The sequence below is a fragment of the Homalodisca vitripennis genome, chromosome 4 (genome assembly GCF_021130785.1).
Source record: "Homalodisca vitripennis isolate AUS2020 chromosome 4, UT_GWSS_2.1, whole genome shotgun sequence".
NCBI lineage: Eukaryota > Metazoa > Arthropoda > Insecta > Hemiptera > Cicadellidae > Homalodisca > Homalodisca vitripennis.
This window is the reverse complement of record NC_060210.1, coordinates 68,180,489-68,199,552: the sequence shown is the minus strand read 5'-3', so window position 1 is coordinate 68,199,552 and position 19,064 is coordinate 68,180,489. Positions and strand designations below refer to the sequence as shown.

The 19,064-nt window shown below is 33.5% G+C and overlaps 2 protein-coding genes across 3 annotated transcripts in view; one reads left to right on the top strand and one right to left on the bottom strand.

Annotated features, from left to right (window-relative positions):
* The window catches only part of LOC124359463 (BMP-2-inducible protein kinase), a 70,968-nt gene that overhangs the window by 33,748 nt on the left and 18,156 nt on the right, over positions 1–19,064 (bottom strand). For both annotated transcript variants that reach the window (XM_046812220.1, XM_046812221.1), the window contains exons 4-10: positions 18,486–18,597; positions 18,037–18,240; positions 17,531–17,663; positions 13,601–13,704; positions 3,338–3,656; positions 2,898–3,060; positions 1,165–1,288 (exon numbers count right to left, since the gene is read on the bottom strand). In XM_046812220.1, the coding sequence (XP_046668176.1) occupies positions 1,165–1,288; positions 2,898–3,060; positions 3,338–3,656; positions 13,601–13,704; positions 17,531–17,663; positions 18,037–18,240; positions 18,486–18,597 (1,159 nt within the window). The remainder of the gene's footprint in view (positions 1–1,164; positions 1,289–2,897; positions 3,061–3,337; positions 3,657–13,600; positions 13,705–17,530; positions 17,664–18,036; positions 18,241–18,485; positions 18,598–19,064) is intronic.
* Positions 5,076–11,073, top strand: LOC124359464. Its single transcript, XM_046812222.1, has 2 exons — positions 5,076–5,985; positions 10,967–11,073. The coding sequence occupies exons 1-2, from the start codon at positions 5,195–5,197 to the stop codon at positions 11,028–11,030; spliced, it is 855 nt and encodes a 284-aa protein (XP_046668178.1). The 5' UTR covers positions 5,076–5,194; the 3' UTR covers positions 11,031–11,073.

The following is a 19,064-nucleotide window of genomic DNA, read 5'->3' as shown; positions in this document are numbered from 1 at the left end:
GAAACCTTTAGTTCAAGAGTATCTACGATTGTCCAAGTTGTTAACTGTGTCCTGTGACAGGGTTATTAGAAGACAAACTCTACTGCGTACCATACCTCTCAGAAACCTTTAGTTCAAGAGTATCTACGATTGTCCAAGTTGTTAACTGTGTCCTGAGACAGGGTTATTAGAAGACAAACTCTACTGCGTACCATATCTCTCAGAAACCTTTAGTTCAAGAATATCTACGATTGTCCAAGTTGTTAACTGTGTCCTGTGACAGGGTTATTAGAAGACAAACTCTACTGCGTACCACATCTCTCAGAAACCTTTAGTTCAAGAATATCTACGATTTTCCAAGTTGTTAACTGTGTCCTGTGACAGGGTTACTAGAAGACAAACTCTACTGCGTACCATATCTCTCAGAAACCTTTAGTTCAAGAGTATCTACGATTGTCCAAGTTGTTAACTGTGTCCTGTGACAGGGTTATTAGAAGACAAACTCTACTGCGTACCATACCTCTCAGAAACCTTTAGTTCAAGAGTATCTACGATTGTCCAAGTTGTTAACTGTGTCCTGTGACAGGGTTATTAGAAGACAAACTCTACTGCGTACCATACCTCTCAGAAACCTTTAGTTCAAGAGTATCTACGATTGTTCAAGTTGTTAACTGTGTCCTGAGACAGGGTTATTAGAAGACAAACTCTACTGCGTACCACATCTCTCAGAAACCTTTAGTTCAAGAATATCTACGATTGTCCAAGTTGTTAACTGTGTCCTGTGACAGGGTTATTAGAAGACAAACTCTACTGCGTACCATATCTCTCAGAAACCTTTAGTTCAAGAGTATCTACGATTGTCCAAGTTGTTAACTGTGTCCTGAGACAGGTGAAACCTATCTTGAAAAGCAGTAGCCCTCCAGTACCCTAGGAACTGGCAAACCCTCAATATGTTAGTAAATTCTTAATATTAATTCACATATCATTACTATAAAACTTCCTATCCTTATGTCTACCCTTTTACTCTATTAATTGTTTACGTTAGATGTGGTCCAGTCAGTTTATACTAAACAGGCTATCACTGATAAGTTTTGACATATTTTGATCTCCGTATGAATCAGTACGCATCCAAAATGTACAAGTTATCTATCAATATATTGATCACTTGGACAGCTATGGACTTACATGTGAGGTAGAGATGTTGTGGGTGACAGCCATGTTCACTTCCGGAGGTGTGTTAGCCCCAGACTGAGACTTTACCATGGAGTCATATGGGGCCAGGAACTGACTGGTCTCATTGGCAAATACCCTGCAACAAATTGTTATGTCCAAATGTATTGGCCTTCATTTGGCGTCCAAATTGCAGGACAACTAAAAAACTTAACATAAAACAACAAGTAATAAACGTTAAAAAACTAAAGCTAAGGTGATTTAAAAAAACATAAATGGTTTATTAAAATAACTAGAAGACAGTTAGTAACAATTATGACAAGAGTCATTAGATTTAAAAAACAGTATTGACATTCTAAATTTTAGGCACTCACAAAAAAAATATTTATAAAAAGAATAGATGTCTCTAATCTAATTCAATTAGCCCATGAGACTCGGACTTATTTAAATAACATGTGAAAAATCGGTATGTAACAATTTTTTGAAAATAAATAGTAGAATTGTATTAAAACAGTTTTACAGCTTAACATCTACACTTAAAAATACATGACTTCTTTATGTTTTTGTATGATTGGCTTAGATACAATTTCATTAATTTTATATAACAATTACAATAAAGATAGAAGTATGCCACAGCAGGACTTGTCATAACAGGCATCACAGACATTACATGTAAAATTTCAAATCTATTGCTCATCTTGAGATATTCTGTGGGCTGTAGACAGACAGACAATTGTAAATAAAAGAAGTTGGCAAATAAATCATGCATCATAGAACTCATTCTTCCCTATAAAGTTTTATGCCAAATTTAAAATCTATAAACAAACTCTTTTTTGACATATCACACCAAATTATTCAGATTTTTTCATTAAGTAGGGTTTCATATCATTGTTTAAATAATAAAAGTCTGCACACCAAGTCACTGTAAAATGATGTTGTATGTATTGAGATAGTTAGGAGGTTACATGTATCCAATCCAATCTTTTTACTCGATAAATAACTACATGGCCTGTGATATTAGTACTTCAAGTTTTTAATCCTGCTTTAATTGAGTTTTTATATAAATGTACATTTAACATACACATTTAATTGTTTTGTACAATGTTCCTATAAACTATATTATTAATCATTTCTCTTCTTCCATTGAAGGAATGGCTTATATTTTATTATAAAAATAATATGCTATACAATTTGTTGACTTTGTCAATAGTATGATTTGTAATAATTGTGCTTAGTGATAACAAAAATATCTTGTATCTTGTTGTATCTTATGTTAATATTTCACATGTTTGAATCAACTACACTAATTCATTATAATGGACATACTTATCAATCTGTGTGGTGAGAACCTGACTCGTCAATTGACTGTATAATTTATAAACACTCATACATATAATTATATTTATGAGTTAAGTTAAGTAATACAACACTGACATCACAAGAACCCAATATATGGTGTAAATCTGCACCGAATTAAGAGCATATTTACTTCAACCTTTTAAGATTAAAAATTAATTTTAAATAACTCAAATAAATGTATCATTTAAAGAAATATATAATAGTAAAATTCTAAATGCTAACGGTAAGAAAAAAAATTTTAAATATAAGTTTACAGTCTTGATTAAATTTTCTATCATAGAGTAGTAATGTGATATGAGGAGCATTTATAAATTAATAAAGTTATAACAACTACCATGTATAGAAAATGATGAGTCACATTTACAAGTGAATAAGAGATTTGAACTCACTTATTGAAGGCTGAGGTATCACTGACGTTGCGGCGGTGTGAGGGATGGTGGCCAGAGGGTGAAAGAGGAGGGGATGGTTCAGCCACTATTGGACATTGAGATACAGACTGAGTGGGTGGAGACCTTTTTACATTCTCTTCTTCTCGGAAAGGATCTGGGTAACCTGAAAAACGCCAATAAAGGAATTTTTTAACATTCAAACTTGATTTACTTCAAACTATGACTAAAGTTTAAGAATAGACTTTGCAAGTAGCAAAGAGCTAGAATAAAATCCTAGTCAAATTTTAAGAGAAGCATTTGAAATCAATTAAAAATAATTTAATACGCTTTTTTTATAATTACTAGTAACAAAATTTAAATCATATTCAAAATAAACACAACAATGCTAGAATCGAAATTGTAACCCAACTTTTGGAACCTATCCCTAATATATTACTTACCAGAAGAAGGAAAGAGAGTCTCGGAGGAGTCAAGGGCTGGGGGTTGTGGAGGAGGAGGCTGCAGAGCGGTAGCTGGGGGTGGGCTTACAGTGGTGGGAGCGGGGAAGGGACGAGATGGTGTGGGGGAGGCTCCGATAAGGGGTGGGATGCCACCAGATGTGGCACGTTTGGGCCTCTGCCGTGGTGTGACGCTGGTACCTTCCACAACAGCAGGGGTAGAGATAGCAGGTTTAGTAGAGGACTTGAGTGGTTGTCTCCGAACCGCTTCACTCTCCATAGGAGGACACACCAACTGGTCCAACACTGGCACTGGCACTTTCTATGGTATAACATACAACACTGGTGATAGTTTCTTGAGTTTATTAGCATAACATTATACAATTAAAATATATGCCACAGAAAAGTGAGCAGTTTTGCTGTATATTGGCTAAACAAAAAGAGACAAACCAAGTTTTTAGCTTTGTTGACCTGCACATAAAATGACTGTTCAGGCGGAACAAATTTATAAACCAAGCATTCACTGAAATTCCTTGATGGCTGAACAGTGCATAGAGAAACAAAATATTCATTACTCAATATATTTACCATTTAGTATCAAGGAGACTTTTTAAAATCCAAGTTAATATGTATTTCATATGAGTTGTTTTAACCATACCTTTAGAACTGACCAAAAAAGTTACTGAAATAAACAAATACAAAGTAAAAATAATGCACAGTAAAATATATGTTTTAATTCCTGGTGTTATATAACCATTTCTCAAATGATATACCAATGCTTCCAAAGACCTCTGTAGAGTTAACTCTCCACTCCAACTAATAGTTTTTCAGAGTTGGAAGAGATTGTGGTAGGATGGCCACCAATCTCTCCAGCTTTCATGGAATCAATAGGGACAATAGGTCTTGATCATATGTGAAAATCAACAGACAGAGACTAGATAAAAGGAAAATAGAAGACTTCAAGCCTTCCAAGGGAAGGTGTAAGTTTGAAAATTGTGTCGGAGGAAGAAATTCATGCTTAAGAATTGCAACTTTTTTTCAAAACAGTATAAATGATGACAAGTATTTTCTACAGATGTTATGAGGGCAAGTCTGCTTTCTTACTTTTTCAGACTGAGCTATTGCGAACAAACTTGATAGGATGTTGTGCAAAATTGGTAGGGAATTAAAAACAGACTTTATGAATAACTAGACATAACCAAAAGGAATAAGTTCTCAAGTCTGTTACAATCTTATTTAACAAGTTGACCAAGAAAAAGAAAAAAAATGGATGTTCACCACAAGTAAACTGTCTGATCAATTTCCAAGATAACTTACATACATAATATATGAAGAGAGTATTGGAAAAATTGTCCATCAATACAACAAATGCTGATTACATTTTTTTTTTTTTTTCAATAGTCAAATATTCTTTATTCAAAAACATATAGTACATTTCTTACATTAGAATAGTGTCAAGTTTCAATAATATAAAATAAAGACTACATCCAAAACTAAATCTAAAAATCAATTGTTATTATTAAAAAATACCCTTTTCAAATTCCTCTATAGAGTACAAAGCTAAACCTGTCAAAAAAGTAACCATGGATTTAGCTCATTTTCAGTAATAAAATTAAATATATTAATCATAACTGTCTTTTTATATTTTATCGGAGGTTGAAAAAGCCACTATTATTTCTGTTTATGCGATATTGATTCATTTCAAATAAACTGGGTATTTTATTAGAACAAACAGAACATTCATTACTATTTCTGAGTAATATTTATTTTAATGTGAAAGCTTAATAAGAAAATATGTTGCTAAGAAACTAAATAACTAGAAAATTCCCACCACAAACCGTTCTCCTAAATTCATCAGATATGATCCCACTCTTGATATGCATTCCATTCCTGACTCAAACCACACCAGGTTACACCTGCTCCATCCCCAGCCACCACCTGCTGACCGTACTCAGTATAGTGTTTATAGCTCTCATGCTACCCATAGTCACCATCAATACTGTGGATGCCCCACATGAATTCACTATTGGCTATCTCCTGATGATGTTCCTGGTCAGTGGCATGCTGCTCTTCGTCTCCTTGGGATACTTTGGGATGAGGAAACGCATTGCACTAATGTTAAGGATGGCATTTTGGATATGGTTCCTGACATGGATCGGTTTTCTCACCATTTGCATATTTTCTGTCTGGAACTCCTCAACGTTAAAATACTCATCCATCAATGGTCGGTGCCCCTTGACTCTGTGGATATTTGACTGGTGTTTCACGGCAAAACACATGTTTCCACGCCCACGGGTAGAGAACACCTCAATATCTCTGGTAGAAGACAAAGAGATGTTCCTCAATGACTTGACCACAGAGCAACAGACCGTCAACATTAATTTGCCAAATTTTGATGAAATAACAATCAACATTGATCACTTTAAAAGTATTGAAGGGAATGTGAATGTAACCAGAGAAAAACGAAGCATAACAGAGGTGGGGGTGCCTGCCAACAACAGATACGGGCCAGAGTATAGAGCAGCAGTGGAACGCTATCTTGGCATCTTCTTTATGATGTTGTCCACCATGGCACTCTTCACTCTTTATGGGATCACTATCCAGGATCTACTTGTTCTTCTGACATGGCCTCCCGTCTTCTTCATTGTCAGGTGATTGAACATCTCTATTCATTTTGAAACTCATCTTTTATTAAAGTTTATAGAGAATTCTAAAGAACACTAAAAAAATGTGAAGGTCCAGAATTTAAAATAGAATATAAATGACAGTTTATTATTCAATTTTAAATGAATATCCGCAATTTAAAGTTTAAGATATTCCAATTGTGATGTTTACGTAAAGAAACAAAACTAATACCGAGCATAAAAAACTCAAGCAGAAACAGGGAATTTATCAACCAGTTAATTTTTTCTGATAAAGACATCACTAGTGGATATCTACTAATCTATTACAGTAGCAATCCTGTATTTGAAATTTTAATAATTCATTGAATATTTATATTAAGTCCGCATTAAGGTCACTGTTATAAATAGAAATTAAAGTAATACCCTTGGTTGTTGATAACTTTTTAAATGTAACACAACATTGTTTAATTTTATTTTCTATATGCACTGTACTGAAAAAAGTACTTTGCCGTAAAATGAATAAATATTTACATATTGAAACTACATTCTAAATTATGTTGGTTTTTTTACGAGGCATGTTTTTAAAATAAGTACCGTTTTGATATAAAAAAATTAACAAGTAAATTTTTCAAACAAAACTTAATTTACCTGAAAGAGCATTCTTTCCTCTACTTCTCTACATAATTTCCATTATTATTAAGGCACTTGTCGTATCTTGAGACCAGCTTTTGTATGCCGTCATCAAAGAAGCTTGCCGCCAGACTGGACAACCACTGTTGCACAGACGTTTTTACTTCTTCACCATTGGAATGACGCTTCCCCGCCAAATGTGTCTTTAAGTGCAGAAACAAATAAATGGTTATCGTTAGGCATTAGATCGGGACTATATGGAGGATGGTCCAATTGTTCCCAGCCAAATGAAGTGATGAGCTCTTGCGTTCGATTTGCTGAATGAGGACGAGCATTATTGTGGAGCAAAACGACGCCTGCACTCAACATGCCACGCCTTTTGTTTTGAATTGCGCAGCACAGTTTTTTTCAAGTTTCACAGTACGCGGCTGCATTAATCGTTTCACTGCGAGGCAGAAAATTGACCACCAACACACCCTGTCTGTCCCAAAAGACAGTGCAATGATTTTCTGGGCAGAAGTTGTTTGATTGAATTTGACTTTCCTAGGGGATGTTGAATGCTGCAATCCACTGACTGTTGTTTTGATTCTGGTGTAACGTAGGCTACCCACGTTTTATTGCCTGTAACGATATGGCTTAAAAAAATCATCACACTCGTTATTGTAACGCTCGAGAAAGCTCAATGCACTGCCCAATCGTTTGGTTTTGTGCTCATCATTCAACATTTTCGGTACCCACCATGAACACAGTTTCCGATAATTTAAACATTCGTACACAATTTCATAGAGAACACTTCTTGATACAGCAGGAAATTGTTCAGCTAAGGACGAAATTGTGAACCGTCTGTTCTCTTTCACTTTACAGTCCACTTTTTGATGAGATCATCGGTAATGACTGAAGGTTGCCCACTTTGTTCCTCATCATGAACTTTTGTGCGGCCATCTTTGAAGGCCCTAACCCATTTCCGCACCATCCCTTCACTCATAATGTTTTCACCATAAACTTCTCTGATTTGATGATGAATGTCAATTGCACAGAGCACAGAGAAAACGAATCACAGCACGCACTTCACAGTCGGCGGGATTCTCGATAGTAGGTGGCATTTTAAAATCACATAAACAAAGACTCAATCAAACGGCGTTGTAATGGCGTCTGTGGCTTCCCAACTGATGTAGCTACACTACGTGCATGCACTAAACGGCAACTGCAGCGCGGCGGCAGCGTAATTTAAAAACATGCCTCGTATTTCAAGCGCTATTACAGTAGTAATTTTGTCTAGTTTTCTACTTATTATTTTTATTTTCCCAAAAATTTTATAAAACAAAAAAGTATAAATTAGTAACAGGAGACCATTGTCAATTTGAACAATTGTGAGTGTTAGCATCAATCAATCAATCACTCAATCAATAATATCTTTATTCAAGACATACATAAAATGTACATGAATGTGTCATTCTTAATAAATAAATTCAAGGTGATGTTATATTAGTTGCACATATATACAATCCTTTTAATGTAAATTATTTTCAAAATCTTAACATAGTTGAAAATAGGTTTAATATTATTGAAATCGTTTTTATTACCAAATTATAATTAATTCCACTAGACTTCAGAAATCAAAATCAAAATACATGGCTCTGGGAGTAAAACTCTTCAAAGTTATAACATGATAAATCCATTAAAAACTGTTTTAATTTATTTTTGAATCTAACACTATTGTTTTCATTCCTGATGCTACCTGGCAGGTTCCCCATAAACTTGATTCCCACATAAGTTGGGCTTTGCTTAAATTTTTCTTTGTTATGTTGTTTTATTACAAAGTTATTTTTGTTTCTAGTATTATAATCATGAACATGTAGTTGTCATGGTAATTTAGTCTCATTATTTTTTACATATAATACTGTTCTATATATATATAGAGGCTATATACAGTCATAAACTCGAGCTCTTTAAAATATAACTTACATGACTCATCTTTTTTGAGTTTTAGAATCACCCTAATTGCCTCCTTTTGTAGACGTAAAATTTTATTCAGGTTTACAGCACTTGTTCCCCCATACACTTCAATCTCGTATGCGCTATGTGAATGAACCATGGCATAGTACACTGATTTCAAGGTTTGTTTATTACAAAAAGGTGCTAGCCTTCTTAGTGCAAAAATTCCTGAACTTATTTTGTTACATATTTTTTTTACATGAATGTTCCAATTAAGTGTATTATCTAAATGTAGCCCTAAAAATTTAGTTTCTTTATCCAGATTTTTCATATTAATTTTGTTTGATTCAACATTTTTGCAAGTAAATTGTATAAAAGTAGTTTTATTATCATTGAGTAGAAGATTTCTGTTATTTAAATCACTTTTTAACAATGAAACTGATTCGTGACAGTACATTTCTTCTTAGTTGTACCTAATTCCATATCGGCAATGCACAAGCTTATACCATCTGCATACAAACAAATTTTACTATTCTTAATTATATATAAAAAATTAGGTAAACCCCCCAAGTAGCACATGAACATGAAAGGGCCTAATATTGACCCCTGTGGGACAGAGTAGGTCAAATTTTTTGTATGAGACCTAACATCATGCTGATTTTTATTCAAATACTTAACATTAACAAACTGTTGACAGCCTCCCAAGTACGACTTAATCCAGCTAAGCTCTTTACCAATGATACCATAGCTTTTTAATTTTTCTAGTAATATTTTATGATCAACACTGTCAAATGCTTTGGTCAAATCTAGGAAGGCGCCAACAATGTTGTATCCCTCATCTAAGTTCTCTAAAATGTGTTCAATATAATTTCTTAATGCTGTTAATGTGGATCTATTTTTCCTGTATCCATGTTGATCAATGTCAAGTAATTTATTGTTTTCAAAATAGTCAACTAATTGAATCAGCACACACTTTTCAAATATTTTAGATATTTTAGATAGGACGGTTGAATAGCCAATGGTCTGTAGTTAAGAGGATCAGTACAATCCCCTTTTTTATGTACTGGTATTACTTTTGAAACTTTTAATTGAGAAGGATATATTCCAGTTATGAGTGATGCATTAATTACATGTAAAAGAGGTTTATTTAGTGGTAATTTCGCTTCCTTAACAATTTTCATGGGTATGTCATCATACCCTGCTGACCACTTAGGTTTCATTGAATCAATTATCTGATATAGAGTCTTATCATCAATTGTGTTACAAATAAATCTGGATTCCGTTACTTGCTGTATTGAATCCTCTGTTTGAACATCATTTTTACGTAAATTAGGGATAACATGAGTATCAACCATTTCAACAAAATTGTTATTAAAAATATTTGCAACTTTGTATAGATCCTCTATGAGAATACCATCCTTTTTAAGTACAATATTAGGTGACTGCTTTTCTTTTTAATTTTTTGTTTCACTATTAATGATATTCCAAATTGTTTTGTTAACATTAGTGGACTTTTATATTCTTAAATCAAAATGTTTTTTTCTTTTTACATAAAATTGTTTTTTTAAGATATTTCTTGTGTGCTTTCATAGTTTTTTTTTATATTTATATTACTCTTATCTTTCCTATACTGCTGATGCATGTCAATAAGCTTATCATGCTCATTAACAATTTCATCATCTACCCACTCTTTATTTTAGTTTTCTTTTGTAATTTTATCAGTTTACTTTGTCCATAAACCGTAAAGTCATACAAATAGACAATGTTTCCCTGTTACCAATTTATACTTCTTTATTATTGCAGACCATAGACCTACAATATCCAGGAGAAAAGAGAGATAAAAATACACATAGTTGTACAGATTGAAAATGTTCCTCCGTTACTAATTTATAAATCTTTACTATTGCATACCACAAGACCTAGAACAGCCAGGAGCACAGAATGGAACTAACACTCAAATTCGTACAAATTGACAGTGTTCCTTTGTTACTAATTTATATTTCTTTACTGTTGCAGACCACAAGACCTAGGACAGCCAGGTGCAGAGAATGGAACTAACACTCAAAGTCGTACAAATTGACAATGTTCCTTTGTTACTAATTTATATTTCTTTACTGTTGCAGACCACACGACCTAGGACAGCCAGGTGCAGAGAATGGAACTAACACTCAAAGTCGTACAAATTGAAATGTTCCTTTGTTACTAATTTATATTTCTTTACTGTTGCAGACCACAAGACCTAGGACAGCCAGGTGCAGAGAATGGAACTAACACTCAAAGTCGTACAAATTGACAATGTTCCTTTGTTACTAATTTATATTTCTTTACTGTTGCAGACCACAAGACCTAGAACAGCCAGGTGCAGAGAATGGAACTAACATTCAAAGTCGTACAAATTGACAATGTTCCTTTGTTACTAATTTATATTTCTTTACTGTTGCAGACCACAAGATCTAGAACAGCCAAGTGCAGAAAATGGAACTAACACTCAAAGTCGTACAAATTGATAATGTTCTGTTCACTGAATAAAGATTGTTTTGTTTAGCACAATTAGTTGTTAACATATCATATTTATGTTGTAGAATTTCATAATGCAGCCTAACATCCTTCTGCATTACAATTAATATATCAATATCTTTGTATTTACAATCTATTATACATTAGCTTTATTATTATTATTATTATTATTTAAATTATGTGATTGCAGTATATATCAGTTAATCCGTTGATAAATAAATAAAAGATTAGGCATAGGCTAACGAAACAAATTATATTTATTTTAGTACTAAAAGATGTACTTTTAAAACCATAATATTTAGGCCAATTTGCAGAAGGTAACTGTTGGCATAATTAGGGGCTGTTTAATGACGGAATTAGTTACTACATGAAAAATGTGCTCCATCACTGGTCATCAGGGTGACCTAAAGTGTGACTTTTTGTAAAAATTATGTTGAACGTAGAGCTTCTGCTACTTGTTCTGCAAGTGAAAAAGTAAAGAAGAAGAGTTAGGAAAATGCGTTAACATACATTTTTAGTTTCTAGATTAAGCAAAGGTTTATATTAGACATTATTTTATGACCTGTCTGTGCACATTTGTGTATTATTTTACTTTCATATGTTCAAACCATAATTTCATAAATTGCTACACTACAAGAAAATAATATGTCCCTAAACTGTTTTTATTAGTTGATAACTTCATTATCTATTTTTAGTTTTTAATACTTCAACGGGTCTCATTTTTAGTAAACCTAAAATACTGTGGTTTTGACTTGAGATTGGGATAGTAAACAATAAGCAGAGTGTACGCTTGGGAGAATGAGAGTGAAACAGCTGATTTTGCATGTTCACACAGAAACAGTGTCACCAATGACTCTGGCTAATAGACTACATTTAAAACAATGCTCCGGAACACTTCTGGGTAAATAAATGTTGCCCAGTCTATGATCAAGCCCGGCAACCGTCCGTCACCAGGTACTCGGTTGCGTTACTAGTTACCTCCGGCTGATAGACTACATTTCATATAACGAACCGCAAAAACAATGGGTAACCAGGAGACAGCGTAAACATGAGTCATTCAGTAATAAACAACAGCAGATGTGATGTTCCATAATATTGAAATGCTCAGCTGATTATAGAGTTTATATAAACAGCTGTATAAAACTAAAAAAAAAGAAACGTTAGGTTCAGTCATAAAGTGCAATACTCTCTGTTAGTAAAGGGAGACCATATACAGGGTGAGGCAGAGCAACTTGCTTACTTGAATTGGGTGCCTTGAAATGGTAGCTATTCCGAGAAGGGTGGGTGTAAGCGCATTCGAGAGGGAGGGTCATAAGTTTTTGATCCACTTAGTTTGGTCTGTATCATGGAGTGGACGAATCTGAAGTGCGTTAAAGTGTACTTTTCAAACACATGCCCAATCATTGTCATACAATATGCATTTTGTACCCGCTCTAATATCGCACCCTGTGGTCGTATTCCTGTTTGTCAGTATATTGTTTCATGAGTAAACAACTTCATCAAAACTGGGTGATGTCAAGAAAACAGCTCAAAACATTGACATGGTAAGGCTATCTGTTTTTCGATTCCCTTAGTGCTCTGCCCAAACACACAGCTGATGTAAGAATATCTACTTGTTCTGTGAGGCAAATCTTCATGAAGAACTAAAGTTTCATCCTTAGACACTCCTTAGACAAAAACTTAATCTATGTGATTTTGTTGCTCAAGAATATGTGCGTGAGGCGCTTCTTGACATGCCTTAAGGCACACTTGATTTTTTTAACGATGAGGCTGACTTCCATATGTCAGGATGTGTCAATAAACAAAACATGCGCTATTGGAGCCCTGCAAACCCAAGGTAAGTTCATTAGCAACGTCTACATTCACAACGTGTTACTGTTTGGTGTGCTTTTTTTGAGAGATGGGATAATTGGTCCATGGGTGTTTTTTATAAGAAAACGAACAGGCATAGGCAGTTTCAGTGAATTGTGACCATTAATCCGTATGCTTCAGGAGTTTTTCTTGCCAACACTCAATGAGGTGGATGTGAGAGATGTGTGGTTCCAGCAGGACGGTGCCACAGCACAGTTTTTTGTCAAAACTTCTCAGGACGCCCTATCTCCATAAGGGGCGATCTCCATTGGCAAACACGATCACCTGACACCACAAACACCTTCACTTGGGCATTATCCTGGGTTAGACTAATTATACTTGCCCCTCTTCTGTGCCGTAAGCGTATGCTACAGTCAAAGTGTTAACTTAAGTTTACAATTTACTCCAGAATTAAAAAAAAAAATAGGAAATAGGATTCCCTGATAAATCTTTTGCAAATATCAAAATATGATGGACTTAACCAATAGGAAAGTAACACTGTATTAGTGTAAGAACTATTCTACAGAGATTCAGATCCAACATTACAAATATCAAGGATAGTACAAAGTTCAAATCCAAGTTTTATTTTACTGTAATGTATATTAATAACATTAAACATTCAAATTCTTAAACTTTTTTAATAAATCTCTATATAATATCATTTTGAATAAATCATAAGGTTGAATAACTTACAAAAACTAAAACTTACATATAAATTTTGAACTGGGCATTCCTTTCCTTGCAATGAGAATGCTACGTATGAAACTTGGAAGATATCAGGCCTTTTCTCAGGGTCTGGTTCCAGCATGTACCCTATAAAACAAAGCACATGCAATGTAGAAATAAAATTATGTTGATATTAAAGTTGAGATTAATTCCTATTCTTGTATCTGAAAAACGTCAACTCTTTTACACTTAACCATTTTAGTGCCACAGGTGAAAAATTTATCATGCTAAGAAATGCCAAAATATTTTTATGGGTAATATGCAAGAAGTGCCACAGGTTTTTGGCCAAGAATGCAAGGGTTTGAGGGATACTGTATAAAAATATTATTATGAAGATATCCAAATGCGCTTTGAATTGTTTTAAACATTCTTAAATTGTGCATGAAAAGATTTATAGAAACTAAAAATATTCTGCTAAAAGGTTTGATTAAAGAATTTTTATTTGGAAAAAATTGAGATTTTAACTGAAATAACAACTATGTGAAAAAGTATATTATCTTAAATAGTAAGCTTTTCTTGTAATATATCAGAACGATATGATGAAAATTGATATATTTAACATGATATTTACAAATTTTTAAATCCAAACTACTGTCACTGTCTGAATTAGACCTTAAATTAGGCCTTTAAGATAAATTCGCTTTTCTTGGAAAAACACGGCTACTAGGTTCCGGATACTTCAATGTCTATATCTGATGTAATATTTTCCCAACAATCGGCTCTAAACTAGGAGTTTCCAATGATTTTTTGTTAAAGTCTGAACATCGACTAGACCTATGTCTTCCTCCACAAAATCAACATTTTTCACATCAAAATTTGGATCAGCAGTTGTTTCTCAGTCGGCACTAACTTCATCTAGGTTGCATTATTTGACTGTCAGTCATTCTATAACTTTCCAATCACAACATAAAAAATAATTAATTCACAATCAAAATAATTATAGCTCATTAATTTATAATGTAAACAATATGACACTATTTGCATGAAAGAGAGAGGTTTGAGACAGACTTTTCAGATGGGTATTAAGTCGTCTACAGACAGTACGCAAATGGAGGACTAAAATGTCTAATTCAAACTTTTAGAAAGCAGTTTCCATGATTACAGCCAATATCATAGTCATTTAAAATACTCTAAAAATATTATTCCAAAAGTCTCGTTATGCGACTCTAGCACTTCTTGTACAAATTTAGCAGGTCGATTAACACGATCAAGCGCATTTTCACCGGGTCGTGTTAGACGATCTAATGGCACTAAAAAGGTTTACATCTAGAGAAAATAGGGTCTTTACTACTAACTACGTCATAGAATAGACCTTAAAACTAAATATCACATAGAACACTTGTTATGTAAATTGAACAATTGTTACCCCTGAATGTTTATACTCTAAAAGTTGGGGACGGTCTACTGTTGTTTCAGAACTTCTGTAATCAGTGAATTTAAAAGAGTACTGAGAACCTAAATAATTAATACCAGGGGTAGGGGTACAAGGACCTTTTATAGAGGCTAGGTACTGTTAGAACTACTATACTGTGCCGGGACGTTAAGAGAGTGGGGCAGCCAGCTTTAATAATATGCCTCTGACCTCACTTTTCAGCAAGCAACTACACCCTACAGTATGAAAGGCAAAAGAGAACTAGTTAAACCTCAGACTGGAAAAACTAAAAGACAGAAGGTCCTAATAACTAGAAATTTAAAAAACCACTAAAACAGTAACTAGAAGCTTGCAGAATTGGCGGACATGACCAGCTGTAGGTAGGATCAGGAAGAAGATTCGGTGCCACTACCGCCAAACAAAATTAAATTGTAGCAGACACCACAAATCTGATCTCCAATTTGATTAAGATCGCCATTATAGAGATGATGTTAAACTAAAAAATATCCTTAAAATGGAGTGCGTAAGAGACAAAACCAATAACCAAGTGAACACATAGCTCATATTGTATTGGATTCTTCCTACGGCAAAATTATAGTGATAGTAATGGTGCATCATACACATGTAGTTACAGCACTGTGTTTTGGTAGATTTCTTTCATAACTGTATTTTTAAATACATTGATTCGGATGAACTATTAAAGACATTCATGAACATACATTATAAAATATTATTTAAAAAATAATTCTTGTTTTATTGACTATACAGTATGCAGTTTTGTCACCATGGAATTAATGGCTTACAATGTCATGGCTTGCAATCTTTTCATCTAAAAGAGTTCAAACAAACCACAGTATATAAATCTAGCATAATACTTTGTTGAACTATATGTGGATAGTGTAACCTCAACCTAATCTATATCTCTTGATAGATTAATTACAATAAACATTGTAGGTTATAGCTTTAACCCATTGGGGAACTTGCCCGAACATCACTCGTTGCAGCCAAGCAGGACTGAATAATCTTATCCGAGTGGCACTAGTTGTGCTCTTTCTAAATGCTAACAATCACGTATTCGTTTGCTTTTCAGCTAGAACACAGTATTTTGCTTTTGAGCATCCTTATATGCTATTATTCCATTTTGATTTGTCATGTTTGCACACTAGAACCACAACTAACAGCTTGTTTTGTTATTGTTTATATTTTTCCATATGCTCAATTTTCGTCACTTCAATGTTCTGCTTACATTCTATGTATAGTGTTCTTTAATGTTTTGTGTTTGACCGTTTATAGTTGTTGAATGAGTTTTTAGTTCTTTCGCTACCTCTTGGAAGAAGACAATTTGCGTACTTCAGAAGTCTAATAAACAGATACTTGGACAGTGATATTTAGTTATGAAAGCTACTCACAAAGACTAACACCAAAGTGAATTATAAAAAGTAAATGAATGTTCATTGCATGTATTGTAAATAGTTTATTTTAATTATCATTTTAATAATAACAATTGAATGTAACAAACAGTTTTATCTCATCACGTAAAAAAAACATCATGGTGTTTTGAATTTAAAAATTATCAAAACAGATAAACAAAAAAGTAATAAAATATTGACATTTGCTTTTTATTTTTCTAATTAAAGAATTTGTAAATTTATACTAATAAAATTAAATAAAAAATGATTTAGAGAAAGCAACAAACACTATTGTAGAGCAACAAAATAGACTAAGATGTCCTGATAATCTGACTAATTTATCTGTATCCTAACTCATTCTATTAATATTTTAGTACATGCATGCATTTTTGCCAAAATTTATTCAAAAATTAAATCCTATGGTGGCTAGATTATTTGCTTCCTCAATGGGTTAAAATATGGCCAAAAGAATGGTCATGATAAGAAACATACTTATTTGTTATAAGATGACACTCAATAATCACGAAAGATTTGGTGCAGAAAGTGAATGATAAAAGAGAAAATGAACAGGCATTTTACAATTTCTTCATTGTCAGAAGAGTTTCTTCAAGTTTCAAGAAATGTTCTCTATGACATTTTTAAACAATGCTTTTTTTAAACAATCGCAAAACGTGTTTTGCTGTACGACATGCAACAAAAATGTTCAAGATCTATCATAGAATTTTGCTAGGAAACATTTGATTCCCCAAAACAGCCCCAATCTAGTACCCAGTGACTACCCTTTGTTTTTTTCATCAAAAGAAGCATTTTGAAGGTCAGTATTACAATGAAGACAATAGTGCTAAAATGATCACGTTTTAGTCGAGGGGGCAATTTTCTATGACAACAGTATACAAAAGGTTGTTTTTAAAAATGAAAGTGTCTTAAAATTGATGGCAATTATAAAGAAACGTAGATAAAAGTGTGGGTTTTCCTATGAAAATAAAATTGTTACAAAAAGTTTACTTGATTTTTGTATATATCAAAACTATAGTTACTGATTAAATAAGCCTTGTTTGTTCTACTCTATATGACTCCTTGACAATGCTCTTTATTTACAACACAGGAGTAAAAACTAGGAATATTCACTTACGGATAAGGCAGTGCATCCCCTTGGAGAACTTAGAGTTGTCAGGAATGGTGAAGGTGCCACTCTGAATGGCCAGTGTACTCTCACCAAACGGCAAGGAGAAGAAACACAGCTTGTATAGCAGACAGCCCAGTGCCTGGGACAGAATTACTCATACATTAGTAAAATAGCATTAATAAAATTTGTTATGTTACTAAATGAATTTAAGTGAATTAAAACTACTATAATATACCTTTTATTAAAAAGAATTACAAGTTTTAAATATTCTGCAATTTAAAAATTATAAATTTATCTTTATATTTAAATAATCCGATTAAAAAAACCCTAAATGGACCACTTAAATCGTGTCCAATAAGAAACAGAGATGAATAAGAGTGTTTTCATTATTTATTTTATCTTGACTATTGCCAATAAACCCCATTAACGGTAATTTTTCAATAAAAAGAAATATTAGATCTTGAATATTTGTAATTTCTTCAGTCAAAGCACTCTTACTCTATGACACTTACCCAGATATCTGCCTTAGTGGTGATTGGTTTGCCTGAATATATGTCCACCATCTCCGGTGCACGGTAGCTTAGTGTTGTGTACTTCTGTATCTCCTCTTGTACGGCTGGAGCACCCTGACTGGAACTGTTCAGCACTTTCCCTGTGGCCGAGCCAAAGTCACAAAGGACGTAACTGCCACTGTCACTCAATAGAATGTTCTCCACCTGCAACAAAGTTTTATTTTCATTGTAATGTAGATTCCTTGAATCCGTGTTTTATTTACCTGTCAAGTGTGTCATTCATCTTTCACAAAATGTTTTCTGTATCTTCCAAATACTTTGAGTTTTTTTTCTTCCAGAGAAGGATCTGACCAACATAAGGATATTATGTATAAACACGTAACATCTGATGTTACACTAAACGGTGATCCGGACATAATATTTGTCTAGAAACTGACAGCTCAACTCACCTTAAGGTCCCTGTGTATAATGGGAGTCTGACAGTGATGTAGCCTGGACACAGCGTCACACACATCACAGAATATCTGAAGTACTTCCGCCTCCGTAAATCCTGATTGTAATCTGCCAAAATGTCAAATTATATTATTTAACTGTATCCATACATGTCACATATTTATATCATTATTTAACATATTATTAAACTATATTACTGTTATTTAATATGGAACATCAGGGACTGCTTGACAATACTGTGGTTGTGATACATATTGGCATGGAACTGTAAGTACCTATGGAGTATATCATATGGAATTTACATGAATTTTTATAATATCAGGACCAGTTATCTAACAATCAAATTGCAGTCAATCATGGTACAGTATGACAAGATAGAATGTGAGGTGAAGATAACAAGATGGCCAACGAATAACCTACCACATTAGATACTCATGAGGAGTAAATAATATTTAAGCAGTGCAAGATGTATCAATACCAGCGCATAAAGATATAATCTGAAATAGCATGAACTATTATAACTCAAAATCCCACATTTCAGAACAGGTGATTGTTGCATAATAAAAAGCACAAAC

Excerpts from the sequence above, each read along its gene's own strand:
- LOC124359464 (XM_046812222.1), top strand. The coding sequence starts at position 5,195 with ATGATCCCACTCTTGATATGCATTCCATTCCTGACTCAAACCACACCA. Across the intron at positions 5,986-10,966 it reads CCCGTCTTCTTCATTGTCAG|ACCACAAGATCTAGAACAGC; the intron begins GTGATTGAACAT and ends TTACTGTTGCAG.